General features: G+C 38.4%; 1 protein-coding gene across 2 annotated transcripts in view; it reads right to left on the reverse strand.

Moving 5' to 3' along the window:
• Nucleotides 1-1,536: 1,536 nt before the first annotated feature.
• GTF2B (general transcription factor IIB) overlaps nucleotides 1,537-19,835 on the reverse strand; it is a 29,675-nt gene continuing 11,376 nt past the window's right edge. The window contains exons 4-8 of one of the 2 annotated variants that reach the window (XM_037136545.2): nucleotides 11,647-11,780; nucleotides 5,763-5,909; nucleotides 5,501-5,630; nucleotides 4,069-4,350; nucleotides 1,537-2,134 (exon numbers count right to left, since the gene is read on the reverse strand). In XM_037136545.2, coding sequence (XP_036992440.1) covers nucleotides 2,001-2,134; nucleotides 4,069-4,350; nucleotides 5,501-5,630; nucleotides 5,763-5,909; nucleotides 11,647-11,780 — 827 coding nt within the window. In that variant the 3' untranslated portion in view covers nucleotides 1,537-2,000. The remainder of the gene's footprint in view (nucleotides 2,135-4,068; nucleotides 4,351-5,500; nucleotides 5,631-5,762; nucleotides 5,910-11,646; nucleotides 11,781-19,835) is intronic. The other variant, XM_037136544.2, reaches the window with a different exon arrangement.

Below are 19,835 nucleotides of genomic sequence, written 5' to 3' on the forward strand. Positions count from 1 at the left end.
CCAGTGAAGACATTCCGGTGGGCAGTCCCTGTCCTGCCCACCCCACAGCCTCCGTCCTGCATTCTACCATGCCTACTTCCAACGTACTGTGTGAATTTCTCAGGCACACTAGTGTGCTAAGCAGAGGAAACTTGTTCAGTTATAGATGTCCAACTAGTTTTAAATGGGAGATCAAAGGGGTCTCTCACTCCACCATGACAGTGTCACCTCAAAATGTTGTTGATCTCTGATGCCGCAAAAATAATCTAAGTTCTAGTTAACTGGCTGAAGCTCAAATAGAAAGTCTACTGAATGAGATGTTTTGTGGTCAATTACTAGAAACTGGGGAGCATCACCAGGAAGGACTGCTGCCATTAATCCAGACTTGTGAAGATGGAGATGTGTGATGCTGGCGACCAGAGATGGTGCCCAAGAGTGACACTGACCTAAGATTTCTTCCTAGGTCTCACTCTGGGTAGAACGGGATGGTTCTGCCTGCCTGGAATATAAATTTCATCACTAGCGTTGCAATCATGTAGCTGGTTCATTTCTATTTTTCTATGGGGTTCTCTCCCAGCTTTTTAAGTAGTACTGTTTGAATGCCCTACATTTTGTGCAAAGGAGACATATCCTTTTTGTGGTCCAACACCCATTCCCCTTTCCATGGTTGGTAGAAATGACAGTGCAGGTCTGATCTTCCAGAGGGGCAAGTCCCTCTGGGCCAGAGTCGGAACCCACCCACCAGGCCATGACAGAAAATTGTCCTAGTTCAGTGTTGCCGCTTCAAAGATGGGTAAGAATCACAATACTTGTTTTAAAGCAGTGCAGTGGTGGTGTTTGGTATGGATTTAAGTCCCCTTAACAAACTACTTGGCTGGTAAAAAAAAAAAAGTGATGTTTTGTTGGTCTTTGCCTGCACTGCCTAACAGTCAAGGGACCTTAAATCACTGCTCCTCCAAAAAGTGATATGCAAAACACCTACACATCACAATCACCTGGGGTAGGGTGCTTATTTAAAACATCCCTGGACATTCTCAGGCCCAGTAATCTCCACTTACAATATACTTCACTGTTAGCATCCCCATAAGCACCAACATTATAGATATGCAGATGCTAGGACGTGAAGTGCTAAGATCTGAAAAGTGACATCCGCCGGACTGCTAGGTGTGCGCCAGCACCGTCACCCCTGCTCGCATCCCTGAGGAAAATAGACGTGAAGCCCTTTCCTCTCTCAGGCTAGTGCCTTTCAATGTCCAGTTCACCATTTTTTTCTTTTTTTTAAGAGTTTATTTATTTATTTTTTTTGGGGGGGGAGGAAAGAGAGGGAGAGAAACATCAATGTGTGAGAGAAACACTGATCAATGGCCTATCACATGTGCCCCAACTGGGGACCTGGACCACAACCCAGGCATGTGCCCTAACTGGGAATCGAACTGAAGACCTCAAGTTTTTCAGGGCAACGCCCAACCAACTGAGCCACAATGGTCAGGGCTACTTCTTGCATATATATATATCTCACACAAACTTTTAAACTGCAAACTAATTATGTTCTTCATGTCACCAGTCTTTGCTATTCCAATGACCTTATTTTTAAAAAATCCACCTATATATATACACATATAAAGAAAACCAGAACACAAGGACCTCTAACAGCTTTATTAGCTGTAATAATATGCATTATTTATAATTACATATTATAAAGTACATATAACATGTAATTATAACAAAAACTTTAGTTTTGAAAAATGTTTTATTCAAGAATTACACATAATTTCAAATATCTTCCAAAATAGTTTCCTAGGCTGCTACAAAAGAAAGCAAAATTCAGTAAGAAATTTAAATCATTAAATATGTTTTACTAGTATATACATACATAAAGCCAAGCAATTAACAGTTAGCCCTGGAATGCGTACCATGTCTTTTGTTTTTCCTTATTAAAGGCTCAATCCAGCACTTCATACAGGCTATGTACAACAGGCCGAGTTCAGTGACCACAAGAGTTTTCCATTAGCTGCCTCCGTTTATAACTGTGGTAGTTTGTCAACAGGGGTATCAAACTTGAAGTCCGTGGGAAACAGGTCTGGGGCCCGAGGGTAGATCAGTCTGTAGGACTGCCTGATTGTAACATCAGCAACACCAGCAATATCTCCAATTTCTAAAAGACAAAAATCAAAATATTAAAAGTATAACTTGCATCCTACTACCGTCTACTCTCTAAATTTCAATTTCTAGGAGAAAGTTGTATAAAGTGCCAAAATATAAAACAAACCAAAACTATTGATTTTTAAAAATTGATAACATAATTACACACTACAAGTCGGAAGCAGGGCTAAAGTTCGTAATGGTGGCAGTACTTATGGCATCAAAGGGTCAACACAATTCTACAATGTGTGATGCGTTTGACCAGTGCTCAGGGCAGAGCACTGTCAGCGGTAACCATTACCCCGGCCATCGTGTTTGAACTCACATCTCCTTTTCCTTCACAGTACATCTTTTTGATGAGCCCAGAAGCAACTCGTGAGTGCATTCATAGGAAGACACTGTATCACTGTGTTTGAAAGTTCCCCTGCAACATCTTCCACTGGCTAACTTCTGCTAAACAGCTAAAACCAAAATGGAATCCCACTTTAAATATTGTTCTACAGCTTCTTTTTCCTACTTAGTACACCTGAAACCATAAAGCTGCATATTACAACAAAATGTGTGTTTCTCACTACTGTCAATACGGTTCAGCACACACTGAGCGCACACGCGGACTGCTCACGCGGTGACTTCTGCAGTTTCTTACAGAATCCTAGCAGTGGGTACATATTAATCCTTTGAAGTTATCACTTCTTTCCTTCTTTTTATTAAAAGAAGTCTGAAAGGACTACCACTTGTCATGTTTGGTTAGTTATAAATACCCAGTCAAAGCAGATTTTTTAAACATACCCTTTAATAGGAACTTATTTTACCACCTTTCACAGTCAGTTCAAATGAGTGAGGTTCTACGGATTCTCAGTGTGGGTGCCTGCCATCAGTGTGCAATGAAATAATTTAAATTTCCCTTCCATGCATGACATCATCCAGATAGAGATACTGATGAATGCCAGCTATGTGAACATAAACTGGCTGCTAGGGAAAAAAAGGCCTTAAATTTCAATGCAACCATTAATGTAAAGCACAAGCAGAAGTGCCAAGATAAACATTTTTCTGTTGTTGATTAGAATAAACATTACAACTAGGAAACTAAGGACCATCTGTGCCTTGCTTTAGCTTATAAATTCTACCAGAAGACTCAAAATTTCCTTAGGAAACATGAGTGAAGCCCAAAGACAATCGATAATGGCACATTTAAATAATTAATGGTTAGCTGCTTCTTTCTAATCATTCTTCTATGTAATTTACTTTCACTGATACAGAAACATCGCCTAAAGCCAGGGTGAAAGGCTGTTCTGAACTAGGTTTATAAAGTTATTGCAGCAAGTAACTTCACTATCACACTTTAGAATTAACTGCTCTTCTTTATAAATCTTTTGAGCATAACAGAATTAATGAATTCATGCTTGGAAAGAAATTCACTTTAATACTGCTGTTTGAAAACAAAATTAAATTCAAATACAGCTTTAGAAGGTGGGAACTACTTATGCCAGTGTTCGCATTAAGAAACCGAATTCTGTACTAAAGGAGAAAGAGGACAGACAAGCTTTGCAGAACGTTTCAGCTTGGCGGTCAGGCAGTGGGAAGCAAAGCATGGCTCCCTCCCATCAAAATTTTAAAAAGCTTAAGTTTTTTTGAGGAGGGGACCCTATTCAAAATAATCAGGAAAATGTAGTGGGGGATGGGGGGGCGGGCGATTTCTACAAATAAAAAACGTACAAACTAAAATAAAATAATTCAAATGGGAAAAAAGTTAAGTCTCTACAAGAGGTTGTACCTCCAAACATTTGTGTTTATGAGCCACTTAAAAGGGAAATTCTGTGTTTTTTTAGTTTTGATGCCCAGGAGATCTGCCCTTCCAAGGCAAGCTCTGGATGTTTACCTGCTTCGCACTTAAATGGAAATACAACTCAGCACTACGGCCGTCACGGTGGCAGCCCCCTCTCCTACCTTTCTGGGTCCTCTTCTCGGCTGACGCCTGCGACGCCATGTAAATGGCGGCTGCCGCCACCGATATCGGGCTCCTCCCAGGAACCAAGTCCAACTCCACTGCTTTGCGGGCTATATGTGTAGCTGCCATCTGCACTTGCTTGGGAAGACAGAGGTTGGAGCAAAATCTGGACATGAAGTCCCCAGTTGTAATCAAATCCACACTGGTTTCCAAAGCTTTCAAAATAAGTTTAAAACACCGACCAATTTCTTTCTTAGAAATGCGTGATACAGCACATATTTCTAAAAAAAAAAAAAAAAAAAATAAATAAATAAGTCATATAGTTCGTTTTAAAGTCTATCATTCCAGATTACAAAATACATTCTAACAGCAAAAAATGTCTCCATACTTCCCTTAGAGCTTAAAATTTGTTATGTAATTTAAATGTTTATCAAACTTTAAAGAGTTTTCTCAAAAGTTAAATGTAGATCTTAGTATTTTAAAATACTAACATCTCTGAAGTTTTAATTTATGCAAGTTTCTTCAACCAATCAAAAACTTCAATCTACATAATATAGATAATTACTTATCTATAATAAGTAAAACATCAAGGAGATGAAGAAAGTACTCAAGCTAAGTAAAGAATGCTTCTCACGCTGCACGGCGCCCATGTAGGCGCCACCCCTGCAATGACCGGCTACAGCAGGAGATGAAACACAAGACCCAGTTAGTCTGAAAGTCCAGCTACCAAACACTTTCAAAATAAGTTTAACCAAAGCTGTAGTTTTAGCTGTACTGAAAAAGATGGTAAGGGTCACTGCCTCTTCACAGTGATGTAAGAAAATGTAAAACAAACATTCAGAGATAAGGGCCATCATAAACTTAAGGCAAAATGAAGTTTGGCAGCTAAAGTCAGGTTAAGTCTCATAGCAATACTGAACAGGTTGTCAGGTAAACTGCAAACTGGGAGAAAAATACTAGTTCTCTCAAAGCCTCTAACTTAAGTGTGAAAGTGCAAATTATATAACTCAAGGGAAACAATTTCATCAGTGCATTCTAAGGGTTGACTCCCCTGCTTGTAAAGACCCGGCTGTAAGGAGAAACTGTTTTCCAAGAAGCGTGTTTACAGACTTAGTACAAAGTCCTACTCTGGCTTATAATAACGGGCCTCAAAACTTAGAAAATACCGTTAGTAGGAAGACCTCACTACCAAGAACACAGGGCGTGCATGAACTGAAATGACTTTACATAAGAAAGCAGCACATGGTCAGTAAGCGCACAGAATGAACTCTTGTCAAGGAACAAAGCAGTGGGCATTTTGTCCTTAGGCGGCTTCCTGTACGTAAGCACAAACATGTGACAGAGCTACCTGGTATCGAAGCTACTTGAATCTGGTCTCTCACTTTAATATGACATAGGTAACACTTTTTATCTGCGCAACTAACTGCTTACCTTTAAATGTCCTGGGGACCCCCTCTTGTCTACAGGCAATATAGAGACAAGCAGAAGCGATAGCATCATTAGCTCTTCCCTTCAGGCTCTTCTGTTCATACACTTGCTTGAATAAATTATTTGTTCGATCCTTCAAAGCAGAGAAACTAAGTTTAATTAACTCCAGGCCACTTAATTAAATGCAGTATCAAAATTTCATGTGTTCATTAAATTATGCAAAGTCAATGCCAGAATGGCTCAATGGAGCTAGACAGGTACTCACAACGATATTTCTAGGGAGGTTGATTCTGTCTGCCATGGTAGTAATTTCCCTGAACGCATTCATCATTGCCCGGTCAGAACTACTCATTGTTCGCCGATTCTGGTACTTAGAATTGCCAAATTCATCGAAACTTGCAGCTCCTGTGCCCTATAAAACAAAGTTTTATTACTTTATATAAAAAATTTTGAAAACCTAATTGAACAGTTTCTAGGAAAACATAACTTACATGACTCCACATGCCCAAGAAACCTACCCTGTGCATAACCTCCCTACTTCTCAACAGAAAAAGTACCAGGTTAAAGTGCCCTTCGAGATGTTTTCTATCAAATACTTTGAACATAAGAATATCTATTATTTTGAGGAGGGCTGGGGGCTGAGCTGGGATGGGAGTAAAAAACAGAAAACTGTACTTGAAAAATAATTAAAATGAAATAAAATTTAAAAAATCTATTATTTGAGAATGTAATAATAAATTATCATATTAATAGACTCAAATGGAAAACTCAACCGATCATCTCCAAAGGTGTTACAAAAAGGCAAGTAAACTCAAAATTCGCTTTTTGAAAAAATCTGGTAAAACACTAAAACTAGGTATTTTTCATATTAGAAAATCACTACCCCAGGCCTAAAGCCAGCAACAGGATTAAGAGACACATTTGCAACATTACAGTAGAGTCAGAAGACAAAGGCACCTCCTGCTTAGGAACTGCCCTGCCTGGTTTCAGAGCTGTAACCACCCTCATGGCTAAGGCTGAGTGACCATAAGCCACTAAGGAGACAAAGCTTATCTCCCTGGCAGGGGTACCTCCTCTGCCCCCTTTACTTCACCCTGCCTGGTCCCCAATGCTTGATCCATTAGCCAATGGTGGGTAAGATTCCTCAAGGGAGGGATTTGCCTAAGATAGGAATGATCACAGGGAGCCCCCAGGGAAGGACTTGGGGGGCTATAGCAATAGGGGGTGATGAACCCTCGCCACTCAGCTTTGACATTGCCTGAGTCCTCATTCTGTCTTAGAGAAGTCTCCTAACCTCTTGGCTGCCTTACTTCCCCTGCCTGACTTAAGCCTGAAACAATGCTAGAGGTGGGTGCAACCCTGTGCTGGAAAGGGCAGATTCCCTGGGTGATCAGGCCTAAGAAAGAATGCATAAAATCCTTTGAAACCTGCTTTGATCAGAATGTTCTCAATTAAATGATAAGGGTCCAAGCAGGAAATGAGTTTGTTTCCCAAAGTTTTATAGCCCCTTAGCTAACAGACCCTGACTCAGAATAAGCCCTCGTAGTTCTTTATATGCTATCTATTGTTTGATCCTCACTGCCTGACAATGATTAATGAACTTTACCTGTATTCCTGTGCAAAATGAACCTAATAAAAGCCCACAGAGGAAAAGGCTCTTGGCCCTTCTCCTTTGAGAGTTCGGCCACCTTTCCTCCCCAAGCAGATCAAGTCTTAGTAGATTAAGTCTCATCCTTGGCACACGATGGGCTCTGTGGGCAAAGCTCCCCCACACCTCCTACCCCTACACTCTGTCACACTGTGCTAGAAAAACTAGCCAATATAATGTCATTACAATTATTGTACATAATTATATAAATTACATCACTATGATTATAATAAATTAGGCAAAAAAATTGCTACAAAATCAAGGAAAAGAAAAATTCTTTGCAAATATTATCTTTGCCTACAGACAATATTCAAGAAAATCAATTAAAAACTGCTAAGAAGAAAATTCATCAGAGAAGACCAAAATTAATAAAAAGAAACCAATAGTTTTATATGTGTAATCAACTAGTTAGAAGATAAAGAAAAGCATCCCAATTACAATAACAAAAAAGATATCTAGGAATCAACTTAAACATGTAAGAACTTCATGAAAAAACTTGAAAACATCTCTTAAAGGACATATATGACCTAGGGAAAGCATAACTTTTAGATAGGAAAATTTATCAAAAAATCATCAATTTTCCCTACGTAAGTTTGCAAATAAATGTAACCAAAACCTCAGTGAAAATAAAGTGATCTTTTAAGTAGTAATAATTAGTGAAGAAAATACTGAAAAATAAGAGCAATGAAGGAGGGCTAAGATTATCAGGATTTAAAACAGGAAGGTATGGCATTTGACTAAGGACAGAGAATGGATAGAAAATCCAGAAATGCTCCCAAATACTGTGTTGGCCAAAAAGTTGGTTTGGTTTTTTCCGTAAGACAGCTCTAGTAGCAACTTAGTTGTCTGTAAGCTCATTCGAAACAATTTTGTTACACTGTATTGTGACAGCTGTCATATCAGCAGCATACATTAAAAATTTTTTTATTACAATTGATGAATTTTTGTGTAGCCATTTTAATACTGAAGAGGAAAGAAAATAAGTGATATTTTCAGCATATTATGATTTATTGTTTCGAGAAAGGTAAAAATGCAAGTAAAATGCAAAAAAAAAAATACAGAGAGAGACTTGTGCAGTGTATAGAGAAGGTGCTGTAACTGATTAACGTGTCAAAAGTGACTTCTGAAGTTTCCTGTGGGAGAGTTTTCGCTGGACGATGCTCCACGGTCGGGCAGACCATTTCAAGTTGATAGTGATCAAATCAAGACATTTACTGAGAACAATCAACGTTATACCACTCTGGAGATAACTACATACTCAAAATATCCAAATCAATAAAGTTGTGGGTAAAAATGAAAAATGTCTTTTATTTTACAGGGGAAAAAAACCATAAACTTTTTGGCCAAACCAACACATGAAAAAATTTAGTAGAGTTGATGCTTCAGTAACCCAAGTTTCAACTGTGCAGGTCCACTTAATACATGGATTTTTTCAATAGACACATATAGTACTGTAAATAAATCTTAAGATTTAACATTTTCTTTTCTGTAACTTACTTTATTATAATACACATACAAAATGTGTTAATCAACTCTTTATATTATTGGTAAGGTTTCAGTCAACAGAAGGCTATTAGTAGGTAAGTTTTTGGGGAGTCAAAAGTTAGGTGTGGGACTTCCGCCAAGATGGAGGCGTAGGTGGAAGCACTGTGCCTTCTCGCACAACCAAGTTTAAAAACAACAAAGTTTTAGCAACAAAAACACAGCCAAACTACAGAAGATTGAACTATACGGAAGTCTGACAACAACAAACCCTTCAGCCAAACTGGTAAGAGGGGCAGAGCCAGCAGCAGAGCGGGGTTGGGCAGGAAAGATCCACCGGACCGACCTGGGCACAACCCAGGTGTGCCAGCAGCCATGGGCGGATCCCAGGTGTGGAGTAGCGGGCGGACCCACTGAGGGCCCAAGGTGGTGGACTCACTGAGGGCTGACCACAGTCATACATTCACGCGTGCCGATAAATCGGTGAAGGAGTGAGCAGTGAGACAGACCGTGCAGGCCCCAGTGGCCGGAAGCAGCAGAGGGGATCGCTATTGTCCCTCTCTGACCCTACCCCCACATACAATGTCACAACCCAGCGACCTGGGTGGCCCTGCCCTGGTGAACACCTAGGGCTCCACTCCTCATATGTCACAGGCACAAAACAGATCAAAACATGGCTCAAGAACAACTCAAGAGCCCCAGAGCTGGTAAAACTAAGCAATGAAGAAATAGCCAAACTTTCAGATGCACAGTTCAAAACAATGGTGATCAGGATGCTCACAGAACTGGTTGATTTTAGTCACAAATTAGAGGAACATATGAAGGCTAAACTAATTGAAATGAATGGAAATGCACAGGAAACCAATAGTAATGGAAAGGAAACTGGGACTCAAATCAAGAGTGGACCAGAAGGAAGAAAAAAATGACCAAACAGAAAAGGATGAAGAAACAAGAATTCAAAAAAATGAGGAGAGGCTTAGGAACCTCCAGGACATCTTTAAACATTCCAACATCCAAATTATAGGGGTACCAGAAGGGAAAGAGGAACAGCCACCAGTGGAAAACTTATTTGAACAAATAATAAAGGAGAATTTCCCCAATCTGGCAAAGGAAATAGACTTCCAGGAAATCCAGGAAGCTCAGAGAGTCCCAAAGAAGTTGGACCCAAGAAGGAACACACCAAGGTACATCATCATTATATTAGCCAAGATTAAAATGAAGGAGAGAATTCTAGAAGCAGCAAGACATAAGGGAACAGTCACCTACAAAGGAGTTCCCATCAGACTGTCAGCAGATTTCTCAAAAGACACCTTACAGGCAAGAAGGGGCTGGAAAGAAATATTCCAAGTCATGAAATCCAAAGACCTACATCCAAGGTTACTCTATCCAGCAAAGCTTTCATTTAGAATGGAAGGATAGATAAAGTGCTTCTCAGATAAGATCAAATTCAAGGAGTTCATCACCAAGCCCTTATTATATGAAATGTTAAAGGGACTTACCTAAGAAAAAGAAGATAAAAAAGATGAACAGTGAAAGGACAGCAAATTCACAGTTATTAACAACCACACCTAAAACAAAAGCAAACCAAGAGGACAGCTAGATCAGGAGCAGAACCATAGAAATGAAGATCACATGGAGGGTTAGCAACAGGGGGGAGGAGGAGAAGGGGGGAGAAGGTACAGAAAATAAGTAGCATAGACAGTAGGCAGAAAATAGATGGGGGGGGAGGGCAAGAATAGTATGGGAAATATAGAATCTAAAGAACTTGAGACAAGTCATAAACTAAAGGGGGGGAATGGTGGGGGAGGGGGTGTGCAGGGTGAAGGGGGGAAATAGAACAACTGTAATGGCATAATCAATAAAATATATTTTTAAAAAAAGGTTAGGTGTGGATTTTCAACTGAGCAAGAGGTCAGTGCTCCTAACCCAGGTTGTTCAACTATATTATGATAAATGTAGTATTTAAAAAATTCTTTTTTGCCATATAGGCATAAACCACTTTCAGAGGACACAGGATAAACTTACAACAGTGATTACTTGTTTCTGACCAAAAAAAGGGGCTGCAATAGAAAGTGATAGAATTTGGGGACCAATGATGAGGAAAATTTACTGTGTTATTTTTACATTTTTGTTTTTGAGTCATGGTATTTCCTATTGGAAAAAAATTAAACATTAAAAAATGTTGCCATGTCCACTAGTTGCAATCTTCCATCTGAAAATGTCCTTAGTATGTTTTTTCCATTCTGTAACACTATAGGCAAATGCAGAAATCACCTAAAGATATTTCTGAATACTGTAATCTTTTTAACCTAGTGTGCACCATGTTTTCCAAATCTGATGTAACTTATAGAGCATGAAAAAATAATAACCTTTTTCATACTTTATTAAAAATAGACTGAATTAGTATAGATTAAGTACTAAAATAGCATACATTTCCTTTGGAATAATGTCAATATCATTTCCAATTTAGATACCAGACCAAAAAAGAACCAGGCTGGTAGGACGACTATGCTACCATCTCACCTAATAGCTGTGACTACCATTAACTGAACACACACTACACACTACGTGTTGTTATAAATACTCTATGTATATTCCCACGTAACCCACCATCACAATGAAGTACTATTATTCTCACTTTACTGATAAAAAATGTGACGTTTAGGTATTTTCAATGCTAGAACATATGATATATTGAACTTCAATTTATCTTATATGTGGTATAAAGAGGAAAGACATTACTAATGTTCTAGGAACATATCAATATAAATTCACAGAAACCTCACTATGTTTAACTTAATTTTTGTGCAAAAAGTGCTTCATGAAAACCAGGGCCTGAAATACAAAGACTCTAATTTTGATCTGCTGGCCTCCCCTTTAAGATGGAAGCAATGCATAAGGCAACCATCAATCACAATGGTATTACTGGCAAACCTCACTCACAGGCCAAGACTCCTCCACTGACACTTGGAAATTTCCCAAAATCTCACCTCTTTGGTCAGGCCCCACTTGACATTACCTTGCCAATCATGGTAGACAAATCTCCATCACTCAAAAGAGGATTCTGAGAATCTCCAACTCGAGATGGATCTTTTGTTGCTTTATCATTGCTGAAAGTTCTCCATTCAGATCCCACATCAATAACCCGGTCACCTAAGAGAGTAAGTGCAAGTCTAAACAGTCTTGTCAAGACAGGGTTTACTTAACACCATCTAAAATGACCAGCTCAACCCTTTTATTCCCAGGAAATCTGAACATGGACATCTGGGCTCCAGAGGCAGTATTGCATCTCAGACTTTGTCCGCAAGCATTTAATCACTGTGCCAATCCGCTAATAACCCTCTAACACATTATGCTATCATCAGTCTGATTCTAACTCTTGGAAGAAAGAAGAATTGAAGACAAATAACAAAATAAACCTATTCACATGTGATGAAAAGCTAAAATAACAATGATTCTGAATATAAGTTTGCATGAAATGTGCAACAGGCAAGGGAAAAGGGAGAAAACACTTCACAATGGTACCAATGCACATGGTTTAATATAAAAGTTACTAAGTTTTCAAGGAAAATGCTTAGCAAAGAACTAGGCTGACACCTATGTTTTAGTGTGTATATGGTGAAAAAATATTTTGACCAAATAATTTATAAAAAATAAACTTTAAGCCTAGAATCAGTGAGAAAATACCAAGTAGGCAATTTTTTCCTTTTTAGGCAGTGACTAAGTATGTCACGCTAATAAACCAGACATGAATGGATCCCGTTAATTACTGCTTTGGGGGAATGCTCAATGGCTAGTAGACAAAAATTAACTGAACCGAAATGTTCAGACAAACTGAACATTTGCATATGCTATTCCCTGTGCCCTTTATAAATGTTCTCTGTTAAAGGCAGGTGTCACTTTTACTGCCACTTTAGAAATAAATAATTTCCCTATGATTACATGGCTAGAACTGAAATGTGCATCAAATTCCAGAGTCTGTTCTATACTGCATTTGTGTTAAAGATGAGCTTTTTTACCAACATGTGATATTGAACCAGGAACCAGACCATCTTCCTGTGTGCTTATACAGAACAGGAGAAAGAAACAGCAGGGATCAGTTATCTCAGCACTTTACGGAAAATGAGCACCATTTGTAAAGATTAATCTCCACATTTCACTTTAAAAGTATCAGAGTACTTTGCTGCAAGTATTTAAAGAGGTAGGCAAAAAAAAAAGAAGAAAGGAACTCAATATACACTGCGCTAAACCTTCTGAACTATTTTTATATGGTACCATTTTTATGAGCATTTTAATTATGAGTAATTAAAATGCTCATAAACAACAGCGATATCATCATCTAATGGTTTGTCATCATAAATAAATAGGTACATACACAACAGAATGATTCCTGATGACTTGGGAAAATTAGTTTTTCTCTGAACATTCAAATCACTTGGGAGTAAGCACACATTACTTGGACTACCAGGTGTCCATATCACAAGAGAACTCAGACCAGTGGTAGGGCCTTCACGGCCCTACGCAACAAGAATGACCAAGGAAACAGAAGCAGGCAGATGAATTATAAGACAATTTCAGATTACAAATTGAGCAGTTGGCCCAAAATAAGGAGAAAAAGAAGGTTAAATGTATGGGACTGTCATGATGAATTTGTCTGCTTTCTTCTCATAACAAACATTATTAAACTTGGAAAGCAATTATAATGATATAAATTAAGATTAAAAAAACTTACCTGAAAATGACATAAAAACTGTAATTGTGCACTGAAGCCTTAGTACAATATCAAAGTAGGCCTATATTTCAGAGAGCGCTCTAAAGAGATTGACTTTTTTCTTCCTTTTATAAAAGAATAATACTTGCTTACTTAAAAAATACTGCCCTGGCTGATGTGGCTCAGTGGACTGAGTGCCAGCCTGCAAACCTATGAACACCAGTTTGATTCCCAGTCAGGGCATATGCCTGGGTTGTGGGCCAGGTCCCTAGTAGCGCATGAGAGGTCACCACACTTTGATGCTTCTCTCCCTCTCTTTCTTTTTCCATTCCCCTCTCTAAAAATAAGTAAGTAAAATCTTTTTTAAAAAGTACGTATGAGGTCTGTTAGGAAAAAGACCCGGCATTGTTAGTATGACAACAGCTTGCATGACAGCAATGTAACCTGGCAGGCAAGGAGAGTGGACTGGAATGCACATGTGTGAACAATGATGACTTCACTGTACTAGTCAGTGGGGGCAGCAGATGCAGTTGAGTGAGCATGTGTACTGTGTGGCCGTCACATTCAAAATGACTGAGCTACTAGAGCAACGAATCTGCATCAAATTTTGCGTTAAGCTTGAACATTTTCCTGTGGAATCTACTCAGATGATTCAGAAGGCCGCTATGGACAACTGGTGACTGGCAGCTTCTTCACAACAATGCCGCCGCTCCTGCATCACGTCTTGTGCAGTTTTTTGTTGAAACATCAAATGACCCAGGTGATTCAGCCCCCCTACAGCCCAGATTTGGTGCCCTGTGACTTTTGACTTTTCTCAAAACTAAAATCACATTTGAAAGGAAAGAGATTTTAGACCATTGATGAGATTCAGGAAATTACAGCAGGGCAGCTGATAGTGACTGGGAGAACTCTGTGAAGTCCCAAGGTGCCTACTTTGAAGGAGACTGAGGCATCACTGTCCTATATACAATATTTCTAGCATCTTTTAACTTCTTCAATAAATGCCTCTATTTTTCGTATTACTTGGCTGGATACTTTCTGGATCCTCCTTGTTGTATACAAAACTAAATAACCTGTATTCCCAATACCCAAAGACAACCACTATAAATGTTTTGATTTTCCCCCAAATTAAAATTAGATCACACTGTGCTTGCTGCATGACAAGATCTCTTCACTAACTTTATATTTAAACATCAAAGCAAGATTTTTAGATAGAGTGATTTGAATGTAAGTGATTTAAAAAGCATCCAGTAATTAAAGTGATACAATGTCTCCACACACTTACGTTTTCAAAGAAAGAGAAATAAATCTAACTTTTTCATAGTGAAATAAAAGTCCAAACATGCATAAAACAAGAAACTTCTGCAGCCTTCAAATTCAGGATTATTTACTGAATTTTAAGTTAAAATCATATCCTTGGATGAGGATTTAAAAAAATATCAAATGTCATAATTACCTTGTAGTATTTTAATTAACACAAAAAATGTATTAAGAGAACAGTGCAAATGAAAAGGCAGGTAGTTATGCTCACATCTTTAAATCCCTAGAAATCTCAAGTATTACTTAGCCAAGATGTCTCATTTTTCACAGCATTTTCCTTTTGGTCCAGAGTAACTTGCTGTGAGTTCTTTTACTGCCTGCTTTTATAAAGCCTATTAAAAGACAAGATGGATTAGGGAGGGTGAAATCTGGCCTAGGATATTATCAACAGAAAATCAGAACTCAAGTAGTGATGTAATTTTTCCACATGTGTGGGAACAGTCTACACGACTCACTCAACAATCTCTGGTGTGTGCCAAGAGCCACTGCCTCTTTTTATACTTTAATGCTCAAAATACCACTTACAAGAACTAAATTTTCCAAAATAACTCAAGTAACAATGATGAAACTATAACTAGACCATCGGATTAAGTGTGTAAGTAAGAAGAAATAGGGCAGACCATTCGGGAAAAAGTCAGAATACATAAAGGATATTCATTTGGAAAAACACGTAAGTGACATGGGCCTTAAAAAATTGCTCTGGAATCCAGAGACACATGAAGAGATGCTCAATGTTGTTAGCTATCACAGAGATGCAAATTAAAACCACAATGAGACACCACTTTATACCAGTCAGGATGGCTACCATAAACAAAGCAACAAACAACAACTGTTGGAGAGGTTGTGGGGAAAAAGGGACCTTAGTTCACTGTTGGTGGGATTGCAGACTGGTACAACCATTATGGAAAACAGTATGGAATTTTCTCAGAAAAATAAAAATCGACCTGCCTTTTGACCCAGCAATTTCACTGCTAGGATGATATCCTAAGAATCCTAAAACATCAATTTCAAAGAACCTATGCACCACAATGTGCATAGCAGCACAATATACAATAGCCAAGAGCTGGAAGCAACCTAGGTGCCTGTCAGTAAATGAATGGATCAAAAAATTATGGTACATTTACACAATGGAATTCTATGCAGCAGAGAGAAAGGAGCTACTATCCTTTGCAACAGCGTGGATGGAACTGGAAAGCATTATGCTGAGTGCAACAGGCCAGGTGTTGAAAGACAAATACCATATGATCTCACCTTAAACAGGAAGCTAAACAACAAAACAAGCAAGCAAGCAAAAAAAAAAAAACAAAACAAAAAACAAAGACACTGAAATAGAGAACAAGGGGACAGCGACCAGAGGGAAGAGGGAAGGGAATTTAGGGGAAAAAGGGTGAGGGATTTAGAGGAACAAGTATGAAGGACACAGGGACAAGAACTAAGGGGGGTGGAAATGGGAGGGAGGTGGGGAGCGCGGGGCAAGGTGGGCTGGGATGGGATAAATAGACAGAAAAATGTACTTGAAAAATAACTAAAATTTTAAAAAATTGCTCTGGAAGGAAGGAAACTGCAATACAGAATCTTTTAAGGGTAACTGTACAAGGCAGCCATAATGTTTGGGTATATTCATCTTCTGACAAAGCTGCCTGCCCATGAGCACATGTACACACATACCCACAATCTCACACACCTTTTAATGTTCTAGAAAGGAGAAACATGGATTTAAAAGGAGATACAAAGGAGTTGTCTCACTTTACCATGATCCTGATGTCACTTCCAAATGTTCTGTAATGTGCATGTACTAACCTTTGATAATTGCAAAAATAACTAAGACTTAGTTAACTAGCTGCAGCTGGAAGAGACGGTCTACTGAATAGGATGTTCTGAGGCCAAGCACTAAAACCCGGGAAGCATTAGAAGGAAGGACTGCTGCTCTCAGTCCATACTTGGAAAGATGGAATTGTGGTGCTGGGGACATATGATGGTGTCCAAGAGAGACAGTGTGACCTACGTTTTTATCTCCCTAGGTTTCAGTCTGAGTAGAATGGGTTCAACCTGTCTGGAGTTGAATTTCTGCACTAGCCCTGCAATCTTGTATTTGGGTTATAGTATTCTTGTGTTTCTCTGGTGTTCACCCCAAGTTCTGAGTAATACTATTTGAGTATCTACCTTTTGTGCAAAGGAAAGTACCATTTTTCTTTGTGGTCCAATACCCATTTCCCTTCCATGGCCAACAGAAATGACAATGGAAGTAAGATCTTTTAAAGGGGCAAGTCCACAATCTGAACCTGCTCACCAGACCACAGTAGGAGATTGTTAATTTTTATCAGTATCTTTTTTAACCACTCACAGAATTTTATAAAATTAACATCCATCAGAAAGTCTAAACATAAAGATGTATAATAGCTAAAGTAATGCTACTATAACATACAATAGGACTACTCCTCCCTCCATCTACAGTCTATGATCTTTAACACTCTGATCAAGTTGCCCACCCAGAAAAGCAAACACGTGCATTATATGTACTTACGTATTACACACATACAGTATTCAATTCATATATCAGAGTGGTAGGTCTAGAGTATTAACTAAGATATTTGATCATATCTAAAGAGAAAGTTTCATCTCTTTCAAGAAATTGAGAGTACCTGCCAAAATCATTCATACCACTTTAAAATGGGTCAACTACTTTGGCATCTACCACCTTACGATTTGGCAATTCCATTCAAATATCTACATACAAAAGTCTCACACAAAAATGTTAATAGCAGCATTATTACTATTAGCTAAAAAACTGAAAAACAACTCAAATGTCCATCAACAGTAAAATGTATACAACGGAATACTCCACAGCAAATAAACTACTGACACATTTCAAAATTACTACTTCTAAGCCAAAAAATTCAGTCACGAGAAAGAACATCCTCTATGATTCTATTTATATAAAGTTCAAAAACAGGTAAGATAATGAGGCTACAACTCAGTATAGTGGCTGCTGTTTTGTGGGGGTGAGGGATGAAGGTGACTGGCTAGGAAGAGGTATAAGAAAACGCCTGAGGTAGAGGAAGTGGTCTACACACTTCCTCTATGTTGGTTATACCAGTATATGCAATGTCAAAACTCAAACGGTGGAGCTCAGATCCATGCATTTTATTGTATGCAGTTATAACTCAATAAATTAAGAATTATAATCTTCCCAACCAAAATACTGTTGATTTTGAATTAAGCTTCACCAAACCTTACGTTTGGGAAATGATGGAATAATTTTTATCAATCTTCTTGGCCAAGGAAATACACTCTCCCGTTTCAGATTATACGCACTTCACATTTAAAGACTAGAACTATTATTTTTCTGTTAAAAGTCTCATTTTCTAAATCGTAATTGCTATATTTTATATGCTTAGATTCAACCACTTTTACAATGCTATTAACTCAGTCAGAGCCCCTCCTAACATTCCCATATCTCAAAGAACCTAGGGCTACTGTGTACTCTTAACTAGGGCTACTGTGTACTCTTAACAGAAGTCTTACATTAAAATAATTTTGAGGGGGAAAAATTTTGAGGGGAACTATGATCAAGGGACATTCTAGAAAGAAACACTATTAATAATATAACCAGTCTCAAAAACCATAGTTCCCATAATGTAAATTAGGTAGGAACTCAAATGAATTATCCCTTAATACAAACCACGTCATGGTTAATTTCCCAGACTGGCCCATAAAATAGATCCTAAAAAAATAAACAAAAACCACCCTATTAAATCAACAGGGTAATTACCACTTGTAAAGGAAAATGCACTGTAGGTTCCATCCCTGACTACCTGAACACACCTTGCTTTTCCTCGACTACAGGCAGCTGTGTAGCAGCAGCAGGTTCTTAGCTAGGGAGCTGTGGCTGAGGAAGGTGTACTCTAACCGTGGTGAAAATAAATTTGGTCATTCACGTACTAATACTTTCAGGCCTCTCCTCAGAAGCACTTTCCTCAGAATGGCATATATGCCTTTTTCCCCTCTCTCCTCAGAACAACTTTCCCTCCATTAACCCTTACTCATTCTTAATGATCTTTCAAGGTGAATTCAACAGTAATTTCCCCAGGAAGTCACCACCACATTCCTTTGTATTCTCACATTTGGAAAACCAGTAATAGGGCTTTTAACATGCTGCGTTCCATTAATTTAACCTCCTCCCTTCCACATACTAGCTAAATAGTTGTCCCAGAGATTGCTTACAGCATCTCATCTTCCTGTCATTCTCTCTGACCAGCACAGTGCCTCCCAGAAACCGACAGCTTTTTAAGTCCTACCATTTGAATTTAATTAAGTAGCTCTGTCACTTATTAGATGCAGAATCGTGACCTAATTATCTAAGCACTGCAAGCCTCAATTTACCTTTCTGTAAAATGGAAAAAACTATTGCAAAGAATGGTTGTGTTAACTGAGTAAAATTAGTTTCTCATGCTTAGGAGAAAGCAGTATCTAAATTAAAAATTCAAATTAAGGTAAGAAGGCTGTCTTAAGCCAAATCAAGACTTTTGACAGTTAATACAAATATTCCTTCATTTAAAAATATAGCCTGGTCAAACTGAACCGAAGCTGTACTTGCCCCTGTAGGAAATACTGCTCATGTGCATGTAAAGCTGATACCCCGACAGTCTCCACAATACGACTGTAGCATTCAATACGGCAGCCCCACAGCAGTCGCTCACACATCACGGCTGCCTTTCTATGAGAATGGCACCTCAGACTTAGAACCACCCTCTTTTTCTACAAAGTTAACAAAAAGAACCATTTGTATTTTCGAACTGTATATCACTGAAATTTCATACTAAAATTATGCTATATATTTTATATATATCTCAATTCTAAGATGCACTGTACCCATTCTTTCTTATCCCCCAGGTAGTGAGAGGGACTTATTTCACACTTATATGAAATAAGAAAATTAAACCTGGCAAGATTATGTAACTTGATTATAGTTACACAGCTTTTAATAAGTAGAGCCCTGCCCGGACAAGGGCCACTGACTCTACTCTTGGTTATACACACGTGGTATCTGCTCTACAGGAATTTGCAGTCTCAGGTCTGCAGACATGGAAAGTGAAAGTAAATATTAAAAATCTAAAAATACAAAAAAAATCTAAAAATACAGAACATCTTGAAGACTAGTAAATTGTCAAGTTAAG

The sequence above is a fragment of the Artibeus jamaicensis genome, unplaced genomic scaffold (assembly GCF_021234435.1).
Source record: "Artibeus jamaicensis isolate MK-2021 breed Jamaican fruit bat unplaced genomic scaffold, CSHL_Jam_final scaffold_1019, whole genome shotgun sequence".
Taxonomy (NCBI): domain Eukaryota; kingdom Metazoa; phylum Chordata; class Mammalia; order Chiroptera; family Phyllostomidae; genus Artibeus; species Artibeus jamaicensis.